This window comes from Vitis vinifera, chromosome 9 (assembly GCF_030704535.1).
Source record: "Vitis vinifera cultivar Pinot Noir 40024 chromosome 9, ASM3070453v1".
NCBI classification, from domain to species: Eukaryota; Viridiplantae; Streptophyta; class Magnoliopsida; order Vitales; family Vitaceae; genus Vitis; species Vitis vinifera.
The window spans coordinates 9,424,480-9,444,327 of NC_081813.1; the positions used below are offsets into that span (position 1 = coordinate 9,424,480).

General features: G+C 34.3%; 2 protein-coding genes across 2 annotated transcripts; one reads left to right on the forward strand and one right to left on the reverse strand.

Moving 5' to 3' along the window:
* Positions 1 to 1,787: 1,787 nt before the first annotated feature.
* Positions 1,788 to 2,312, forward strand: LOC109123144 (secreted RxLR effector protein 161-like). The gene has a single exon (XM_019222091.2). It carries the CDS (start codon positions 1,788 to 1,790, stop codon positions 2,310 to 2,312), a length of 525 nt encoding a protein of 174 aa, XP_019077636.2.
* A 3,793-nt stretch (positions 2,313 to 6,105) lies between these two features.
* Positions 6,106 to 19,227, reverse strand: LOC100268118 (8-amino-7-oxononanoate synthase). The gene is made up of 11 exons (XM_002268914.5): positions 18,810 to 19,227; positions 14,447 to 14,589; positions 14,259 to 14,366; positions 12,338 to 12,576; positions 12,189 to 12,230; positions 9,380 to 9,467; positions 8,946 to 9,079; positions 8,151 to 8,239; positions 7,212 to 7,362; positions 7,002 to 7,070; positions 6,106 to 6,614 (listed from the first exon to the last, which is right to left on the reverse strand). Exons 1-11 carry the CDS (start codon positions 19,036 to 19,038, stop codon positions 6,488 to 6,490), a joined length of 1,419 nt encoding a protein of 472 aa, XP_002268950.1. The 5' UTR covers positions 19,039 to 19,227; the 3' UTR covers positions 6,106 to 6,487.
* Positions 19,228 to 19,848: the final 621 nt, after the last annotated feature.

Genomic DNA, 19,848 nt, shown 5'->3' on the forward strand with positions numbered 1-19,848 from the left:
TTTCTTGAAAACTAAGTCACAAACCAGAGAAGCATTTTTATTATTTAAAGCTCAAGCTGAACTCCAATTTGGTTGTAGACTCAAAACCTTTCAAACAGATTGGGGTGGTGACTTTAGAAGTTTGAAAACCTATTTTGAATAAAATGGTATAATACATAGGCTTTCATGTCCTCATACTTCAAAACAGAATGACATTATTGAAAGAAAGTATAGACATATAATGGAGTTAGGTTTGACTCTTCTTGCTCAAGCTTTTCTTTCACTTAAATATTGGCTTGATGCTTTTTCCACAACTGTTTTTCTTATCAACAGGTTGCCTACTGAGGTCTTAAAGCAAAAGTGTCCCTATGAGTTTTTGTTTAATTCTAAACCCAATTATTCTCAGCTTAAGGTGTTTGGTTGCCTTTGTTTTCCTCACCTAAGACCTTATAATAAACATAAACTAGATTTTAGGTCCTCACCTTGTACTTTCCTTGGTTACAGTTCTAAACACAAAGGGTATAAATGCTTAAATCAACAAGGAAGAATGTTTATTTCTAGAAGTGTTATCTTTGATGAAACTAAGTTTTCTTTTGCAGATAAACTTCAAAAACCTGTTCAAACTGTTGCACATTCAATAGTTGGTTTTCCTTACATTCATTTAGTTAAAAACCTAGAGCCAATAAGTGTCAGTCATTCACTGTCACTTCCCACATCTTCAGCTCAGTCAAGTCATCAACTTGATGAGAATCCTGATTCAGACATTAGGTCTGTTCAACAGGATTTATCAAACACTGATTTTTCTTCAACTATGCCAATTCTCAATGAGTCAGCTTCCATATCTTCTTATTCTAATCTATATGCTTTTCCTGGTACAATTCCTTTATCAATAAATTCAGATGAACCAAATGAATCTATCAATACAAGACCAGTCACTTTACCACAACAACCACATCATATGGTTACGAGGTCAAAGAATGGTATTTTTAAACCAAAGGTCTATACTGTTGATCTTAATGTTGAAGAACCTAATACTTTCCAGGAAGTAATCTCTCATCCCAAATGGAAAGAAGCAATGGACGAAGAATTTAGAGCTTTGATGAAGAACAAGACCTGGTCTTTGGTTTCTCTTCCAAGTAACAGAACTTCTGTTGGGTGCAGATGGGTTTTTAAACTCAAAAGGAATCCTGATGGTTCTGTCTCTAGGTACAAATCTCGTCTAGTAGCAAAGGGCTACTCTCAAGTTCATGGTTTTGATTTTTCTAAAACCTTTAGCCCAGTTGTGAAGCCTACTACAATTAGAGTTGTTCTTATTGTTATTGTTTCTCAAAACTGGTCTATAAGGTAGTTGGATGTCAATAATGCCTTTTTAAATGTTGAATTGCAAGAAGAAGTTTACATGGACTAACCTCCAGGTTTTGATGGTAGAACCAATCAAGAACAAAAGCTAGTTTGCAAACTACATAAGGCCCTGTATGGCTTAAAGTAGGCACCTCGGGCGTGGTTTGACACTCAAGATTTTTCTTCAACGGTTTGGTTTTTCTTCCACTAAGTCAGATCAGTCCTTATTTGTAAGGTTTACCAACTGTTCTTCTATCTTTGTTCTTGCTTATGTTGATGACATTGTGGTAACAGGAAGTAGTAGTCAAGAGATTCACAAGCTTATCTCAAGGTTAAGTGGCTTGTTTTCTCTTAAAGATCTTGGTGAGCTTAGCTATTTTTTTGGGAATTGAGGTAAAGAAAACTACAGATGGTGGACTTCATCTCTCTAAAAAAAATACATTCAGGATTTGCTCAAGAAGACTAAAATGGATGGAGTTAAGTCACTTCCCACTCCTATGCTTTATGGTCTAAAACTTTCAGCTGGAATGGGTGATCCAATTGATAATGTTTTTGAGTACAGAAGTGTTGTTGGAGCTTTGCAGTACATAACCATCACTAGACCCAAGATTGCTTTTAGTGTCAACAAAGTTTGCCAATTTATGCAGAAGCCTTTAGATACTCATTGGAAGGTTGTCAAACAAATTTTAAGGTATCTCAATGGCATTACAGATCTTGGTATTGTGTTGAAGCCATCAGAAGCTATGAATTTAGTGGGGTTTTGTGATGTTGATTGGGGGAGTGATGTTGATGATCGAAGGTCTACATCTGGGCATTGTGTTTTTCTTGGGAAAAACTTGGTTTCATGGAGTTCAAAAAAGCAGCACACTATTTCCAGATCTAGTACTAAAGCAGAATATAGAAGCTTGGCTAGCTTGACCTCAGAAATGTTATGGTTGCAGTCCTTCTTGTTTGAGCTCCAAACTAAGATGACTATGGTTCCTGTAATTTGATGTGACAATATAAGTACTGTTTTCCTTTCAGCTAATCTAGTTTTGCATTCTAGGACTAAGCATATGGAGTTAGACCTTTATTTTGTAAGAGAGAAAGTAATGGAGAGAAAGTTGGTGGTCAAACATGTACCAACTGAGGATCAAGTTGCAGATGTGTTAACAAAGCCTTTATCTTTCAGGTTCTTTGACAAGCTGCGTGGGAAGCTTACTATTAATTCTCTTGATCTGAAGAATGGAGATTAGGCTTGGTGTGATAGCAGTCTTTGCTTGGAGTTGCTAGGATGTTTGTTTTGAAGGGGAAAATCAGTGAAGGTTCTTAAGATCTCTTTTTGAAAGTCTGATTGCTTCTACTGAGTGGTAAAAAACTTGAATGATTGAAGTTTATGGTAGAAGGTTCAGTGGTTCCCAGAGGCTTTGTTTGAGGGAGCAAATTAGGCAAAGTAGCAAAATGGCTTGTCGTTTTACTATTAACAACTAGTAGTTTAGTTTGTTGTAACAACATTAGTCATTTCATTTCTTTGTTAAAACTTTGTTGTTTTCTGTTTTCCTAATCCCTGCTATATATAGCAGAGGTCTTGTATTGTCTAATCAATAAAATCTTTCTTTTCTCTATAATTTGTGTTGCCTGATTCTCTCTCTCCCTCCCTCCCTCTCTCTCTCTTTCTCTCTTTCTCTTCTTCTTCCTATCTGTAACCAATACATACCTTATGGAGGGATGTTTGGTAGATGGATGACACTCCTTTGTATACCTCCTAACTTGAGGTATGAAATCCTCTTGATGAGGTGATTACTCCCCCCGCTCAACTTGCTCTTGTGCAAGTATGTCACTTGCATGCACCAACATCTTTTGCTGACTCGTTAGCCTTCTCCTCCTCATATCTAGGTTGTTGTGATAACATATTATAACATAAAATTACCACTAATCAACAATTTCATAATTTGACCAACTCTATTCAATATGGTATCCCACTTAAAAAATTTTCAATGAAAAAAAGAAAATCATTAGTACAAACACCTCAACTTTTATTCAATAATCTCATAATTTGACTAATTCTATTCAATAAGGCATACCACCTAAAAAATTTTAGTGAAAAAAAATCAAAAGTATATATAAACACCTGAACTTTTATTTTCAATAAAAGAGTTCCAAAGTTTTCCCCATCATTTTGAAGTAGCATGAGTTTGTAGGCAATGACAATTTAACCCTCCCATGCAATGTTTTTCTTTCCTTGATATGAAGTGCTTTGTCCCATATGCCCAAAAGTAAAACCGCTAGCATTTTTTTTAAATTTTTTTTAGTCTATAATTTTATTCTTTCCTTTGGTCATTCATCTAGGCCCTTGAAGCTCATCTTTTCTTTTCCTTCTGAGTTTTGTTTGACTAGATTTCAAGTCCTATGTTTCTAATATTTTGTTTTCCTTATAGAGAGCCATGAATTCTCTAAGCTCAATAATCGTGGTTCTTGCCCCTTGCTTATGTGATTATGCCTTTAAGCATCCAGTTTACTTCACTGATTTGGAAGAAAATATTGAATCCTTGAGAAATGCAATGATAGAATTGAGGGACCTAAGTGAAAATTTGAAGAGGAAGGTTTAACTTGCAAAAGCAACAACATATGATGCATAGAATTGAGGTAGATGGCTCATTTCATAGGACACGAGAGATGGAAAAAGAAGTGACTAAGATTTTATAAAAAGGTGATCAAGATATCAAGCAAAAATTTGTTACAAGTTGCCATCCTAATAATGGTATGGATGAGTATCTAGTATGCTTTGATAACATTATGTTTTAAGGGCTAATGGGAGAATGTTAGGATAAAGCCCTTAAAAGCATGACATGATGTAGTAGATTTAGAATTATTTATTTATTTAATGATATTATAATTTTATTTTTATCTATCCTTATTCCATGTGTTATACTTTATGCGCATTCTGACCTAGCATCTCTCATATGACTTAGGTGCATTAAGAGTTACATGGAAGATTTAAGTTATGGGTTCCCAAGTTAATGATTTGTTCATAATCAGTTCATGAACTTAGACAATTCATTAGAAGGTATGATACACTACTTTTTATTTGGAATGATGATCGATCTTGGTTATCGAGATGGAGTTCTCGTGGTGAGTGCACTAATGTGTACGATTACACATAGGATATGACCTATGACGAGTCATGACGTAAGACTATCAAATAGTCATGACTTCACTAAGCTACTACACTATATTATCTCTCAACTGTTAAAGAATATTGAGTTTTTACCAAAGGTAGTAGTGACTTTGATCTATGGGTGAGATCCTAAAGTAATCATATATTTCCTATGAATGAAGTCACTTTTGATGGAAATCGGTAATAATAGGTTTTATCGATAGAGACACCATGATATTTCATCGGCTTTGAGACAATGTGTCTCTTTGGGTGATCCTAAGGATGTTTGATCATGAAATCTATGGTGTTGCAATAAATCATATACAGGAATTTGATATATGCTCTTTGTGAGGTAGAGTATGTCATTTTATCACATAATAATAGGATTTATAACGCAAGGATAGTAAAGGTAAGCTTGATAAGCTGATAACTTTTATCTTGTTAGATTATAGACACCAGTTCATGGGGAGACTATATAGTGGATAGTAGTCATAGACTCGAACACTTAGTGTCTCATTATAATATATATAGGGTACTAGAATGCAGTTGACTTTCTGTTGTGAGATGTGTTTGGAACCTTAGATTACTTTGTTCCTATGCCCCTAGATCTTGTAGGGTATTTTGATAAATAAGTAAGGTTACAAGAGTATTAGTGAAAGGTATCTCTGGATTGGATTAATTGATTAATTGAAGCTCTATTGAGTTTTAATTAATTAATTAGTAACCTTTTAGGTTGAAATAAGTGACCCAAATCCAAGGTAGACTTAAATCACTTAAGTCTAGTAAGAAACCTATAAATACCCATCTTAAGGGTTAGGGTTTTAGTCCTACCACTCTCTTCCTTTAGTTTAGAGAGAGAATTGTAGCTCCCAACCAAAAGATCTCAACCATCATTGTGCCTAAACTCAAGAAGGAGCTATTGGGTGGAAGATCTCTGCATTTACGAGTACACCAATATGAATCGATTTAGGAACATCCAGATGTAGATATGACACTAATCTCTATATGTTATTATTATTGTTTTTTAATACCATATTTTCGATTGTGCTTAGATCTAGAGGGCTTAGGATAGATTATATGCATTCTAATGATCCAGGGCCTAAGAACAAAACAATTCAAAGTCCGCAACAAAAATTCACTTATAAAACAATAAACAAATCATATTATATTCTCAATTTATTTAATAAACTAAGGAACAAATCATAGCATATTTCAAAAAAAAAAATTACTTAATCCACTTTAGAAAATCAAAACATTTTGATACTTTCAAAGGTGAAAAAATGGATAAAAAAAATTATAAAATGACTTATTACACTATTAATCCTTTCCTAAAAACAGTTCCTCAAAAATCTTGAAAGAATCAATTTATACCTAACATAAATCTAAATAAAAATAATTATTAATGGCTAATTATCTAAAACCAATGACTTACTATTTCCACCACCAAATCTCACCATCTTTTTATTAGTCTACTAACTTCAACCCTTTCTTACCACTGGTTTATTTGTAGATCGTCTATTTTATCCCGCATTAGTATTTAGTCATTTCAACCCCTGCAACCCTCTCTAAGCCTATGCCAACCACTGCAACACTTCAGTATGTTATATGCTATTGCTAGCCACACTTCATCCAACCTTCCATCCTTCACCTTATTAATTTGTTTATTTATTTATTTATTTATTTACTAACAAAACAGCCTCCTTCAATAGTAGCATTACACGGCTTATCAAATGGCATAAAAATAAAAAAAATAAAAATCTACATCTTTTGTCAATGAAATTACAAGAGAACAGGAATTATTAATCTACTGTAAAAGCAATCTACATCCTATGCCAATGAAATTACATGTTTTTCCATGACAAAAGGCAAAAAGAAATAGTATACCCAAAGGAATGCTCCTAATGAGTGCAATGAAATTATGAACTCTCCCTATTAGTTGCCAGGCCTCCCTCTCTCCCTTACTTGACTGCAATAATTGTTGAGGAGAGCACCTGATTGACTAAAAATTCAATTCAGCTAAAGAATGGAGTCTTAGAGCCTTGCATATCCACTTGAGCTGTATACCCTGATCTGGGTCAAGCCGATGCAATCAGACAAGGCAACTGTCAGCTTCTTCACATCTTCAGTTGTGTGTACTGAAGTTAGAGTCACCCTTAACCTGAACAACAAAATAGCAGAAGGATAAATCCACAGTGCACATACTAGTAAGGTTCAATTCAAACCAATTTGCAGCTGGGTTTGACAATCAAATACGATGGACTCCAATGACTGGAATCCATTTCGATTCTTAATTGTTAACTATGGATTAAGTAAATTTCAGAACCATCTTTCATTGTTTTCAATTTTTAAAATTTAAATTTTAGACATAAACCGATTGATCTCTTGGGTAGTTTAGGACCTGCCTGGATTCGACCCAACCCAGATTGACCATCTGCTGACTCCATGTGTGGTATAGAGATGGGTAATTTAGATTTACATAACCAAAGAATGGGCAAGAGAAGGGTACATATGTAGACATGCAATGGAAAAGTATAGAACAACAAACCTGCATGAGTTGGGAGGCACTGTTGGTGGTCTGATTGCAGTAACATGGAAACCAGATTTCAACAAATGCCTGTAAGATGATGATTGAGATAGTTAATACCAATAATAGCAATGAGATGGATTACAACAAATGCCTGTTCTATGGTGATCAAGACAGATGAGAGCAGTAAAAGTAAGGAGCGAGAGAGAGAGAGAGCGAGCGAGAGAGAACCGGCTAGCTTGCAGGGCTCTCTCTTCACTTCCAACAATTAGGGAAATGATTGGGCTTCCAATAGGGATTCCTGTAAGGGCTCGAAAATCTCGCACTCGGTTCCAGATTGCAACTCTGCGCCATTTCTCCTTTTTTGCCACAATGACAGCAGCTGCTAAGTCATAATTATTTGTTAACAAGAGGAAGCATGCGACTATAAATGCCAAGGCTACAGTCATATCATATACAGTAGCAGTTAACCTGTTCAATGCATAAGATGCTGTAGAAAATGAATGAGATTTTTTAAAAAGAGACTTCAATTAAGCATAGTAAGAATAAATTAAATGATGGCATGTACTCAAAAGCACCCTTCTACTAATCTAGGTTCTTTTTCAACAGGAAACTTAAAATTGGAGAATTAAAAAAGATAAATAATAATACAATATGAAGACTGCAAAATAATAATAATAATGCAAAGAACGGTTTTTAACCAAATAACATTGGCCTTCATGATAGTGACTATCATTTGACACCATGTGTTAACAGGTGGAAACCCATGATTCCATCGTAAATTATAGTATGTAGACACTAAAATATAGGACAAACTCTTTTCATAAAACTTATTTATTTATTTATTTATTTATTCTATAAAAATAAATAAATAAATAAAAGATTAACCATTTTGTCACCTAGCATATTAAAAATCGAAAATCATGTAAAAGAAATAAATCCATGATTCCCCTTTGAAAATGCTTAATCCCAGTCTTTGCATCATAAACTAATATATTTAATATAAAAACCAAATGCATCATCATTTATTCAAATGTGTAGCAGAGGCCATGTAACATTAGTCCTTGTAAATTGGCAATGCCCAATTTTGTCCCAATCAAGTATCTCACATTCGATAAAGCCAAAACTGTGCAAGCAAACTACTGAAATGGAGAGGGTAGCAAGATTTACCTAGGGTAGCAGCAACAACAGGGACTGGCATTGCTGTTGAAAATATAAAAGAACGACCCCTTGATAGTATGAGTTGCTTCCACCTTTTGCTGTTCATTAAGCATTTCAAAAGAAATGAAGTTTTAGAAATATTATTCTAATACATTATCAAAATGGGCCGAAACATTCAAAATTCTCATTTCAAGCAATGGTTTAGAGATAAGACCCTGTAAATAAAACACTACATAACTTGGAAATATAAGAAGACATCATGGACATGTCTATGTATTATTGTTCCATATAATACAGAAACTGTATATCCTGATGAAAAGAAGCGACTCTATGCTTATTCATCAATACAGAAGCAACCACTATTGAGTTTTTAGACTTGATTTCTGCATTAATATGCTACCCTTGGAACTGATTTTCAGATTTAATAGAACTAAGTTAAGTTTACAGCTTTTTTGGGTACAGTAACAATTTAGAGGATAATTGATGGTAGTAAAGGTTAGGAGGTAAGTTTATCCTAAGTTGTACAAACAAAAGAAGGCTTGTCATATCATCAACATAGAAATCCTTCATTTGTTTGTTTGTTTATTTTTATGGAAGTCATTGTTTTATTTGTTTATTGGAAACATAAAGGTTTTTCTCAAGAAGAAATAGAGAAAGAGAGAGAGAGAGAGAGAGATCCTCGTGTGTTTGATTTCAAGCACTCACAAAAAGAAAAGATAAAGATAAAGAAGAGGGTTAGAACCTCATTAATGAATACTTCAATTAATACCATAGAGAGATTCAAAATGACATTAATAGGATTACCTGCATGCTATGAACCCACCATGGCAACCTGCAGCCTTACTCAGAGTGCCTACGCATATGTCAACATCACTTTCACAATTAAACTCCTCAGCAACTCCCCCACCATTTTTGCCACAAACAAATGTTCCATGAGCCTGAAAAAACTTGGCATGTCAGAGAAGAAATTCCTAGTTATTGATAATAAGTCCTCACATCAAATTGGGATGAGAAGTACCATCTCTTAGCCTTTTAAATACTAAGTAGTCAACCCAGTTGACTACCTGATACACATTCATTTTTTTCTGGTTCATTTTAGTTATTCTTAAGCTGCTTGAACAAATACCACAAATTCTAGGGTTGAACAAATTATTGTCCCTGGATGAGCACGATATGTACAAGACAGACACCAAAGATTGTAAACTCTAATACACATGTGAACATTCAAGAATACTTACATCATCAATGACCAACAAAAATCCATGCTTCTTGCGAAGCTTGGCAAGCTCAGCCATGGGTGCAAAGTCTCCATCCATACTAAACAAGCTGTAACAAAAACAGAGTTAAGAGCTTCTATGAACCAAACCCATTTAAGCATTTGGCTGTCAGCAAGGCAACCAAAATAAGAAGACAGCACATCATACATTACATAAAATCTTTGTTGAAAAAGGGTATAACAGCCAGATACTTGAATCTCTAATCAAGTGAAAAATGTTTGCAGTTAGCCAGCTAAAGCCATCCCACTTTTAAGTTCGGAGAAAAATGTGAATCACTGAATGATACACTAGAAGAGGTACAAGTTCTAGTTGAAGATAAAATGTTTCCAAGAACCAGCTAAATAAATCCCAGGATAGTTTGATAAAAATGTACACCACTGGCTTAAGAAGATACACGGAAGAAGCTCTAACTATGACCAAAGTTCCCTCCATATTAGGAGAAATCTCTTACCATCCTACCCTTGGTATGTTTATTCTTACTGCATGAAACAGAAAACAAAAGGAAAAGTATCTATACTATAAATATAAATTCAATGATTGTACTAAAATTTACAATGATTCCCAGATGATTCATAAAATAATCAAATTCTAAGCTGGAGGTGAAAATTTATGGGAATCTCAACTTCCTGACATCAACTAAATATTGGAATAAGAATCTCATAGCTATTCCATTCTAGAGGATTCATGGAAATATGTTTTTTCAGATCCTTTGAACTATATAAACCCCCCCGTTTTTGTTGCATGGATATAAGTGGAGTATAAAAATTTAGCCTGGTATGTGTATTTCAACTAGAATCTCATGTTGACTTGTTTTTCTTTTACCCTTGACATTACTGTAATAGTTGAAGGCAATTATCAAATGCTACAATTTTGCATTCTTGATCACAGAAAAGAAAAAAATAAATAAATAAAGACCTGATTCCAATGAAGGATTCGACAGGGAGTGCAATATTAGACACCTCATATTTCCATAGGAAGATAATATCTTGGGATAGTTACATCCTATCCAGACTGCTATGGAATGTAGCAAACTTGGACTAAGGATTATAATCCTAGATAGGGAATCACATGGTAAACTTAGCTCAAGCTAACAAAGCTTGGCTTGGCTAGACAATCTTCCTTTCCATTTTCTTGTTATGAGGCCTATTTTCAATATAATCATAGGCTATATCATCTACTACCTTATAGAACAACCTTTTTAACCTTTCTTTTCACCACCTTCTATTTGAATCATAGTTGTAAAAAACTTATGATACATGATTTGATACAATAATAAGATACATTTTTTCTTTTAAATCGGTACATATTGCAATCCTTATCTTATCTTAAGTATATCTTAAGATACATTTATGATGTACGATATGATATGCAGTACAACAATAGATATACCATTAACTATTTTTCATAATTTTTAAGAAAAAATCAAATTAATTTTCTACAAGAGTTATTATATTAATTATTTAAAATGCATAATAAGGTAGAAATTGATCATAAAAGGGAAAGAGGTAAAGCAATCCTACATGAAAAGCTACATTGTTGTTGTCAAAGGTTATACATAAGTAAATTTATTTTTATTGGAGGTTTTTAATTGAATAATTTGAATAATTTGAATGTTGACATCGAAAATGTTGACGATTGGTGAATAAAAACTTTTACTTAATATATTAAAGTTTTTTTTTTTGTTTGACACTTTTTTTTTCGTCATATACGTACATATGCCTAGTTAAAAGTTGGAGCTAAAAGTCATATCAAAAAATTTAAAAAGTTTATTTTCGTGAAGTTTGTAATAAACCAATACTAAATACTTATATTTTGTTAAATTTAACTTTTTAAAACTCTAGTATTTAATGTTTTCATATAGCATAATATAGTTTAACCCTTTAAATTCTACTATCTTTAATGAAATTGGTCATACATTATTTTATACTTCATACTTCTATATATATGCATATATGCACATGCATACATATATTTTCTATTCATTTTTCATTATATAACAAACTTATGACACATGAGATGATAAATAATACAAAAATTAGAAAAACAACACATGGTATGTTTTGAGTTAGCAACTATGATTTTAACCATGGCATCACTTTTATACCATTTCTTTGCACATGCAAGCATGTGCACATGCACAAGCACACACATACACATGCATGGACACCATATTATGAATTTTTCATCTTTTTTCTGATTAAAATTAATTTTTTTACTTGAAAATGAGAAAGTAGCTTGTGTAATGCCAACCTCGACTATCTAAGATAACATTGTGTTAGGCTGTTGAATTCTATAGAATAAATGAGAATGAGGCTTAAATTTCATGCTTCAAGGTTTGCACCTCCAGAATTTGAGACATGATATTAGCCCATGCCCACACTTTAGCCCTTTAAAACACTGGATATCTTGAATCACTTCCCCATTGTACCATTTCTTCTCTTTATAACTTTTCCTCATATTTCCATGATGTCTAGAAAAATAGAACATATGTATACCATGGTTGTATGACAGAAGGTTGATTTTCTGATACTACTGTCTCTTCCAACCTGGCATAAAGATTCCATGATACCGCATTTGGGTGCCAAGGATACGGAGGAAAAGAAAAGAAATTTTGGAATCCAGCAACAGGCATTCAGGCCTAAGGGTTTGTTTCCAAGTTTCTATCCACTTCCCCAATCTCCTCAACCAAATAAAGCATGAAAGAAAAATTAAAGAAGAAAAAACACAAGAAGAAGATGTTGAAAGTAATGGTTCTAACGAGACAACTAACCTATCAGTCACAACGACTTTTTTCTCCAGTGTGCAGCTTGATCTGTTAAAAACAAACACAGCCATGACTCATGAGATGCACACAAGGTAGAATGATCAAGTAAAAGTTGGGAAAAAATTTAAAATAAAAATAAAAATTAAGAGACCTACAATAATTCATTAAGGTGGGGCATATCACAGTGTCTATAAACGAAAATCTCTGCACTTCCTTGCCGCTCAGCAAGACGGATGCCATCAATTATTGATGCATGGTTCAAAGCATCAGAAAATATGGCAACCCTTTCATCCTTCAAAGGTTTTTGATCTGCAGACAAGAGCGAGCTGACACTTCCCAGCGCCACCATCAAGGCCATATTGGCTGCAAACCCTGTAGGGCAAAGAAGGCAATCCTACAGCATAAATTTAAAACTACATGCATCAGTTTTAATTCAAAACACCATAATAGTCAAATATAAGAGAGGTTACAATTGAAAGCATACAACCCAAAGAATCACAACTCCAAGAAGCCATATAATTGCTCTCTCCATTCAAGTCTACTAGCTATTTCTACATTGTAATCCATGATATGGATGCTCCAATTTAACTAATATTACACAAGACATCACCCTAGCTGATGAATTGATTTTTCTAAGAATTGCTTTATCATTGTTTTCTTCATGACAAAATCCAAACAACAAAACTCCTTTTCCCTCTGCACTTTTATCACCCAAGCAAATGGTCATGAGAAGATGACAAATATCCATTTCCATTATAAGGTGCTAGAAGAAATTTATTCCAATTTTTTCATTTTTCACTTTTTAGTAGCTTTATATTTTATTTTATGACTTTCAGTAATTTAAGGATTTCTTTCTTAAACAGTTTGAGTATGTTATCTATCACTTGGAAAAGTCTTATAAAATTCCAAATTGTTTTAAGGTTTTATGAAGCCTATAAATTGGGCACCAAGTGTATAATAAAGGTTAAGCTTTCTTCGATTACTAATTACAGTTTTTGCAAGATGTCACTTCTATAATTTCAAACCTTTAGGAGTTTCTTATTTATTTTATTAGTGTCAGTACTTCTCCTTGTTTTATTATTCAAAATTGAGTCCTCATAGGGCATTATATTAATTATTTTTTAACAATCTTTCTAATTATCTTTAGGATTTTATAAAACCTATAAATTTCACACTAAGAGTAAAAGCAGGATTATGCTTCTGTGGATTTATAAAATTTCCCACGCTCGGTTTTTATATTCTTTTTTTTTATAGATAAGAGCAATTGCATTAAAAGCGCCTAAAGAGCGCCCAAAGTGTACACAATGTATACAAGGCCAAAAAAAAGGGGAGGGATGCACAAAAAACAACACCCTTACCTCATTTACAGCACTCCCTTTTTTATATTCTTTGTGATTCAAGAATACTTTAATGGATTTTAGGTTTTGACTGAACTCCATATCTACCGTCCTTGTGTCACACTGGCCACTATGTCATATATGGAAAATATGCATACATTCAACATATACAATTTAGTTCACCAAAGACTTAAAACCCCACTACTTGGGATTGGCACAACAACCCCCAGTCATACATAAGCACAAAAAATGCACACACATATAGGACATAGCACCATTTATATATGCAATTCTTTCATTGCTGGATAATCATGAGAATCAATTTTTTCATAAACTAAGGGTAAACCATTTTGCCTCATGCTTTCATCCAGGACCTTTGCAATTTTGCAAAGGAGATATACCACCATAAGTAGTGTTTCCTAACAAATTTAAAGTTTCCTTGATCACAGCGGTAAAAAATGGACCTTCAACCCAAATTAAATATGACTTTCAAATATCAACTCCGATGAAAAAAACAAAAAAAAAAAAAAAAAAAAAAAGATAAAAAATTGTATTTGTTAACAAAATGTGCAGTCTATACATTACACCCAAGTATGAATGCAACAAATTAGATCATTTTCTTTCACATTAGGTTCACATTCCATATGATAACATGTTGTTACTCCAATCAAGATGGTTTACAAAATGGCTATATTTTCAAACCATAATAACTACAAACAACTGAAGATAATAGCTTTACCTCTTTCTTCTTTAAGTCTGCCAAGCATGACTCCAGTAGCCTATGATAATTGGTATACCCGCAAACTAAAGCAGAACCCCTCGGGCCCATTCCATGTTCCTGGGCTGCCTAATTTAAGAGGACAACTCAATACAAATGCATTTAAATATGGAACATGCAAAAAAGACAAAGATTGTCATCAAGCATACCTTTGCAGCAGCCTTCCCAATTGTTGGATGTGAGCTCAAGCCCAAGTAATCATTTCCAGAGAATAAGAGTAGATCTCTAGATTTCTGATGGCTCACCCCAACTTTTTCATCATCCAGTCCATCTCCACAGGCAGCCTCATCTCCTATAACACCCGAAAAGCCAAATCTTAACCTACCGACCAAAACATTGGACCATCTATTCATTGATAAAATACTGCAATGATTGCATCAACAAGAACTATAAGTAGCATTATCCTAGTAAAGTTCAATGAGTAATAGCCCCTTAAAATCGACAGGAAGTGTCCATCAGACCATCAGAATTTCCCCCTTTTTTCTAATATTGCACTAAATCTAGTTTTCATAATAGCATGATTTATGGCAAACATTAAATCTATACCTTATAGCAAGTCCTGCTTTTGGCAATATAAACTACTTATTTTCTTAAGCATTGTCTTAACTAACAGAGTTTTCCATTCAACTACATTTGACAATGTGCACTACTGATTTTAGATCTTTAACCCATATTCAATTGGACTAATTAGAACAGAAGTTCATAATAATCATACACCACTGATTAGAAATTTGGATGCTCCATGTTCCAATGTTGGATGGTGGTACAGGATTCAGAAGTACATGATGGTATCAAATGATAAAAACAAGCTCACCGAAAGTTAATGCGGTGCTTCTACAACAAACAGGTAATACCTAGAAGCAAGAAATTTTACAATTTATCATGGGAAGCCTGGTTCAATAGCATTTCCTTCTCCTAATTGATATTCTTGGGAAATAACACTTAAACAGATTTCATCCTTGATCCTAATGTAAGGCTTTTCTGGATTATAGGGATGGATGGGAGAATATATTACCTTTTTTTCTTTTGATAGGTAAAAGCAAATAATTTGTATTCAAAGTGCCCAAAAGTATACACAATGTGTACAAGTCCAAAAAAGGGAGGGATACACAAAAAACAACTCCCTCACCTCACTTACAACCCAACCAATCAATGAAGTCAAATCAAGACAATGTGATATCCCTAAATTGCACCCTAACCCACTCCAAGAACATGTACAAAAAGGGTCATAAAATAGCACAGCCCATCAAATCAGAATCTTCAAAGGCCCTTCGGTTTCTCTTCTTCCATATCGTCCAAAATAAGCACAAAGGAGCAGCTTTCCATGCCTTCTTTCTTTTCTTCCCAATAAAGGCACCCCGCCAACTAAGGAGGGCATCCTTGATTGAGAAAGGCATGACCCATTGTACATCAAAAAGAGCAAAGATTAGATGTCATAGCTTGATTGCCTTAGGACAATGAAGGAGGATATGGTTTGCCGACTCCTCTTCACCTTTGCACAAATAGCATCTACTTGGGAGACACAAACCCCTCCTTTTTAATTAATCTTGAGTAAGAATTTTCTTCCCAAACTGCTTCCCAAGAAAAAGAGAAAAGTTGATTCTCAATGAGACCCAAGGGTTCCACACAAAACCTGTGGGGAATCCTTTCAAAGGGTGACCTGCTAAGGAGGAGTGAAAGGATTTAACTATAAAATTGCATCCCTTTGATAACCGCTAAGTCATGACATCCTCAACACCTCTTCTGATCACTTGCCCTTGCAACCTTCTGAGCAACTCTTCCACCTCTCCCAATTCTCAATCATTTATCTATCTAATGAACACTAGATTCCAACATCCCACTTCCCCAACCTGGTCACACACTTGGTCCACTCAAGCTTCTTTATCAGTGGCTATAGAAAACAACTTTGGGAAAGCCACAACCAGGGTATCCTCCCTACACCACCTATCCATCCAAAACTTCATCCTCTTACCATCTCCTATCCTAAAACTAACTCTATTGTAGGACTCCTTCCACCTTCGTATCACCTTCCAAAGGCCCACCCAATAACCTTCACTCGAAGCTCTGGAACACCATCCCCCCTCTTCCTTTTTGTACTTCCCTGCAATCAAAAGAGATTGTTCTCTAAAGTAAATCTCAAACATCATTTCCCTAGAAGGGTCAAATTCAGAGTTTATAGCTTTCTAATACCCAATCATCCATTCTTTTTGTCCAAGCCAACTATTAACCAATTCACTAGGTGAGGCCCACTTTGGAGCTCTCCTCCCCCCCAAAGGAAGTCTCTTTGAAGCTTCTCCAAAAAGATATAGAGCCAATCTAAACAATAATTTGTGAAGATGGAGACTGCATTTTGGGCACTAAAACCTGTACTTCAACTGTACTCATCCTGTCAAGGTCGAATATGGTGTACATGACAAAAATGCTTGAGTGCTTTCTCATTTGAGAGAAAGCTACATCAGTACTGACCTATGGAACTCCATAGTGATTTCAGCTCTCTAAAGCTCTCCACATTCTAAGCTCTTCTAATCCTTAGCTCTTGCCCAGTGAAAAAATGTAGTGGAGTGCAATTTTAAAATTTCTTATTTGAGAATAATTTGAACACAAGTGAATATCTGAAGATGTTTTCCAGGCACTCTTCTGACACTTGCAAAGGTGAAAGGAATTCTTTTTTCCGAAAATGCATATAAGTGAAAAACGGAAAATGCATACAAGTATGGCATACAACATCCTTCTCAAAATCAAAGTATTAACAGCTTGCAAAGTTGAAAGGAATTTTTTTCCAACCTAAATAGTGACATAGCTTTGAATCATAAATTTATTTTGGAAATGCTGCAACAACAAACTGTGGTCTTAAATTGTTAGGCCTGCAAAACCATCTCATAAAGGTATTGGGTGTATCCCAAGCAACAAAAACCTGACCAGGGCTCAAGCCCAAGTGGTTGCAGAACAGGGAAAGTGGATAGGTAGAATATTCACGAGTTCTGATAACAATTACAACAGAAACCATGTGGAGTTGGATAAATTTCTCAAGTTAAACCTATTGGCAATAAAAATTTTACACACATGAATAAAGAGGCAACCTCAGACATAGCTGGAGATTACAAAAAAGTATTGCAAATAAAAATGTCATTTAAAAATCCACAAAAGATAAGGAGAAAGATTTGACTTTTAAAAATTAACAGAATGGTAACAAGAGAAAAAAAGGAGTAAACTTGCAGAAGGATCACCTTCTATACAAACTCAGGAGATTGAGATTGAGATTGAGATTGAGATTAAGAACATAAAGCTTCTGCCCCATCATTTCCTCTAAAAAATAGCAAAGTTCAGTGGGCTTCCTAGTGAGAAGCTCTAGCACCCATGTTCCAAAGTGCACTATGGAAGTTTTGATCATCTCACTCTAGCACCCATGTCCCAGATCACACCTATAAAAGCCTGGATAGTCTAACTGCAAAACTAAAGAAGATCTCTCCATACCATATACCAACCTGGACTCATCCTCACTCCATTCCAGCTCAGAGACTTGATTGCCTTCATAAAAAAGGTAGCAAATTAGTATATACTCCTAAATGACATCAACTTATTTAAGTACCATATTTCAGCACAATCGCTTTCTCCACATCCCATCACACTACCTCTTACTTTTGAATCCATAAGTGAGATAAGTTCAACTAGAGGCCCTCACACAACTTCAGAGCAGATTCTGTTCCACCCACAAGCAATGATTAAGACTCTTCTCCTTCCCCAGCCCACTCAATCCTCTCCTTAATAAAGAGACAAGAAAGAGAAAGTACATGCAATCAAGCAGGGGGCACACATTGAGAATCAATCACTGCCCTTTCTTGGGCACCTAGATTTTCTTTTGACACCTCTCAGCTATTGAATGCCCCACCATTTATGACAAAGAGACATAGAGGAAGGCCCAAATACATGGTTAGGAACATACTAATACTTACACCACAAAATCCAAGCTACCTCTAGAACAAAGGGGGCAACCATTCAGTGAATTGTTCCAATTGCATTGCCGTTATTAATGATATGCTTTAGGAATACATGTACCAAACAATTGCACGGGAAAAATAAATCCAGTTATTCATCAAATTATGCATTGAAGTTATTTGTCAATTTGGAACTTAGAAAACAGAAATCCTCTGTTCTACGGGGCCTCACATAATTCCTTGACTTAGTAGAGCTGAGTATTTCCCATTCGAAGAAACAAAAACAATAGAAAGCATGACATTTGAAATTCTCTGTTCTTTTTCTCTTTTTTTTCCTCCATTTTCTCAAGGACTATTAGAAAGAAAAGAAAAGAGAATCAAGAACTATACATTCACACAACAATTATAAGCTGTAACAATAACCAGAACTACAAAACAAATACAAAAAAATGAAAAAAAACAAAGTGAAAAGTTCAAACATTCAGAAAAGAAACAGATTTAAACACACCCATACAAGAAAATGAACGAGGAAAGGAAAGTCTATCCAATATGAGGGAAAAGAAGCAGAAAGGCGTACCAGAAGAGGGAATTTCATTGACCCACTTGAGGAATGTGGGTTCTGATATCTTAATCTCAATTGCTAATCGATCCCAAGGGCTCAAATGGTGGAACACCTCGAAATCACGGGGAGTTGGTAGTGGGTTGGGGAGGTGAATGGGTCTGAGAGAGCGAATGAGTTTAAGAGAGTGGAGTCTGGAAAGAGCTTGGTCCACCCAGCTGTCCCAGGAGTTGGCTTCCATTTCCATTTTCAAGAATTTGAAGTGAGGCTGAGGTCTATGTATTAGGTCTGAAACTTTAGGCTAAAATGATGAGACTATAACAACTACTCTGAACAGGGAAGGTGGCTGCGCACCAACCCCTTCATTCAAAGTTCCCAACGGCCGCCCAAGTTGGTCCTAAACCTACTCGCATCCACCGTACCCAGTGGCGGCCAAATATCAAAATATTTAATATAAATTTCAACCATTAATAAGAGCTTTGACCCAAAATAGTGTTTTTTTAAAAAAAATTCCAAAAAGTAAAGTTGTTTTGAAAATAATGTCCGATCTAATACATCTGTGTCACACAAGCTGTCACATCATAAAACCGTAGTTGGTGACTACGGCTTTGACTTTTTTTTAAAATGGTCAAAGCCGTAGTCACCAACTGCGGTTTTAACTTTATATATATTTATATATAACTTTAATTTTTTTAATAAAAATATTATATTATTTTGATTTTAAATATACTTATTTCATTATTTTAAAAATAATAATATACGAAATTAAATAATTAATATTTTTAATTTGATATAAAAATATATTTTTAAATTTTATTAAAACAATAGGCACTATATTTAATATAAATATAATTAATTAATTAAAATAAAATATAATAAATTATATTTATTTAAAATAAATAAATTATAAATGTCTATTTATAAAAATAAAAAAGTAATATAAATTATTATATTAATTAATAATTTTTTATATATTATATATAAGTGGTATATAATACCTCACACACACACACACACACACACACATATATATATATATATATATATATATATATAT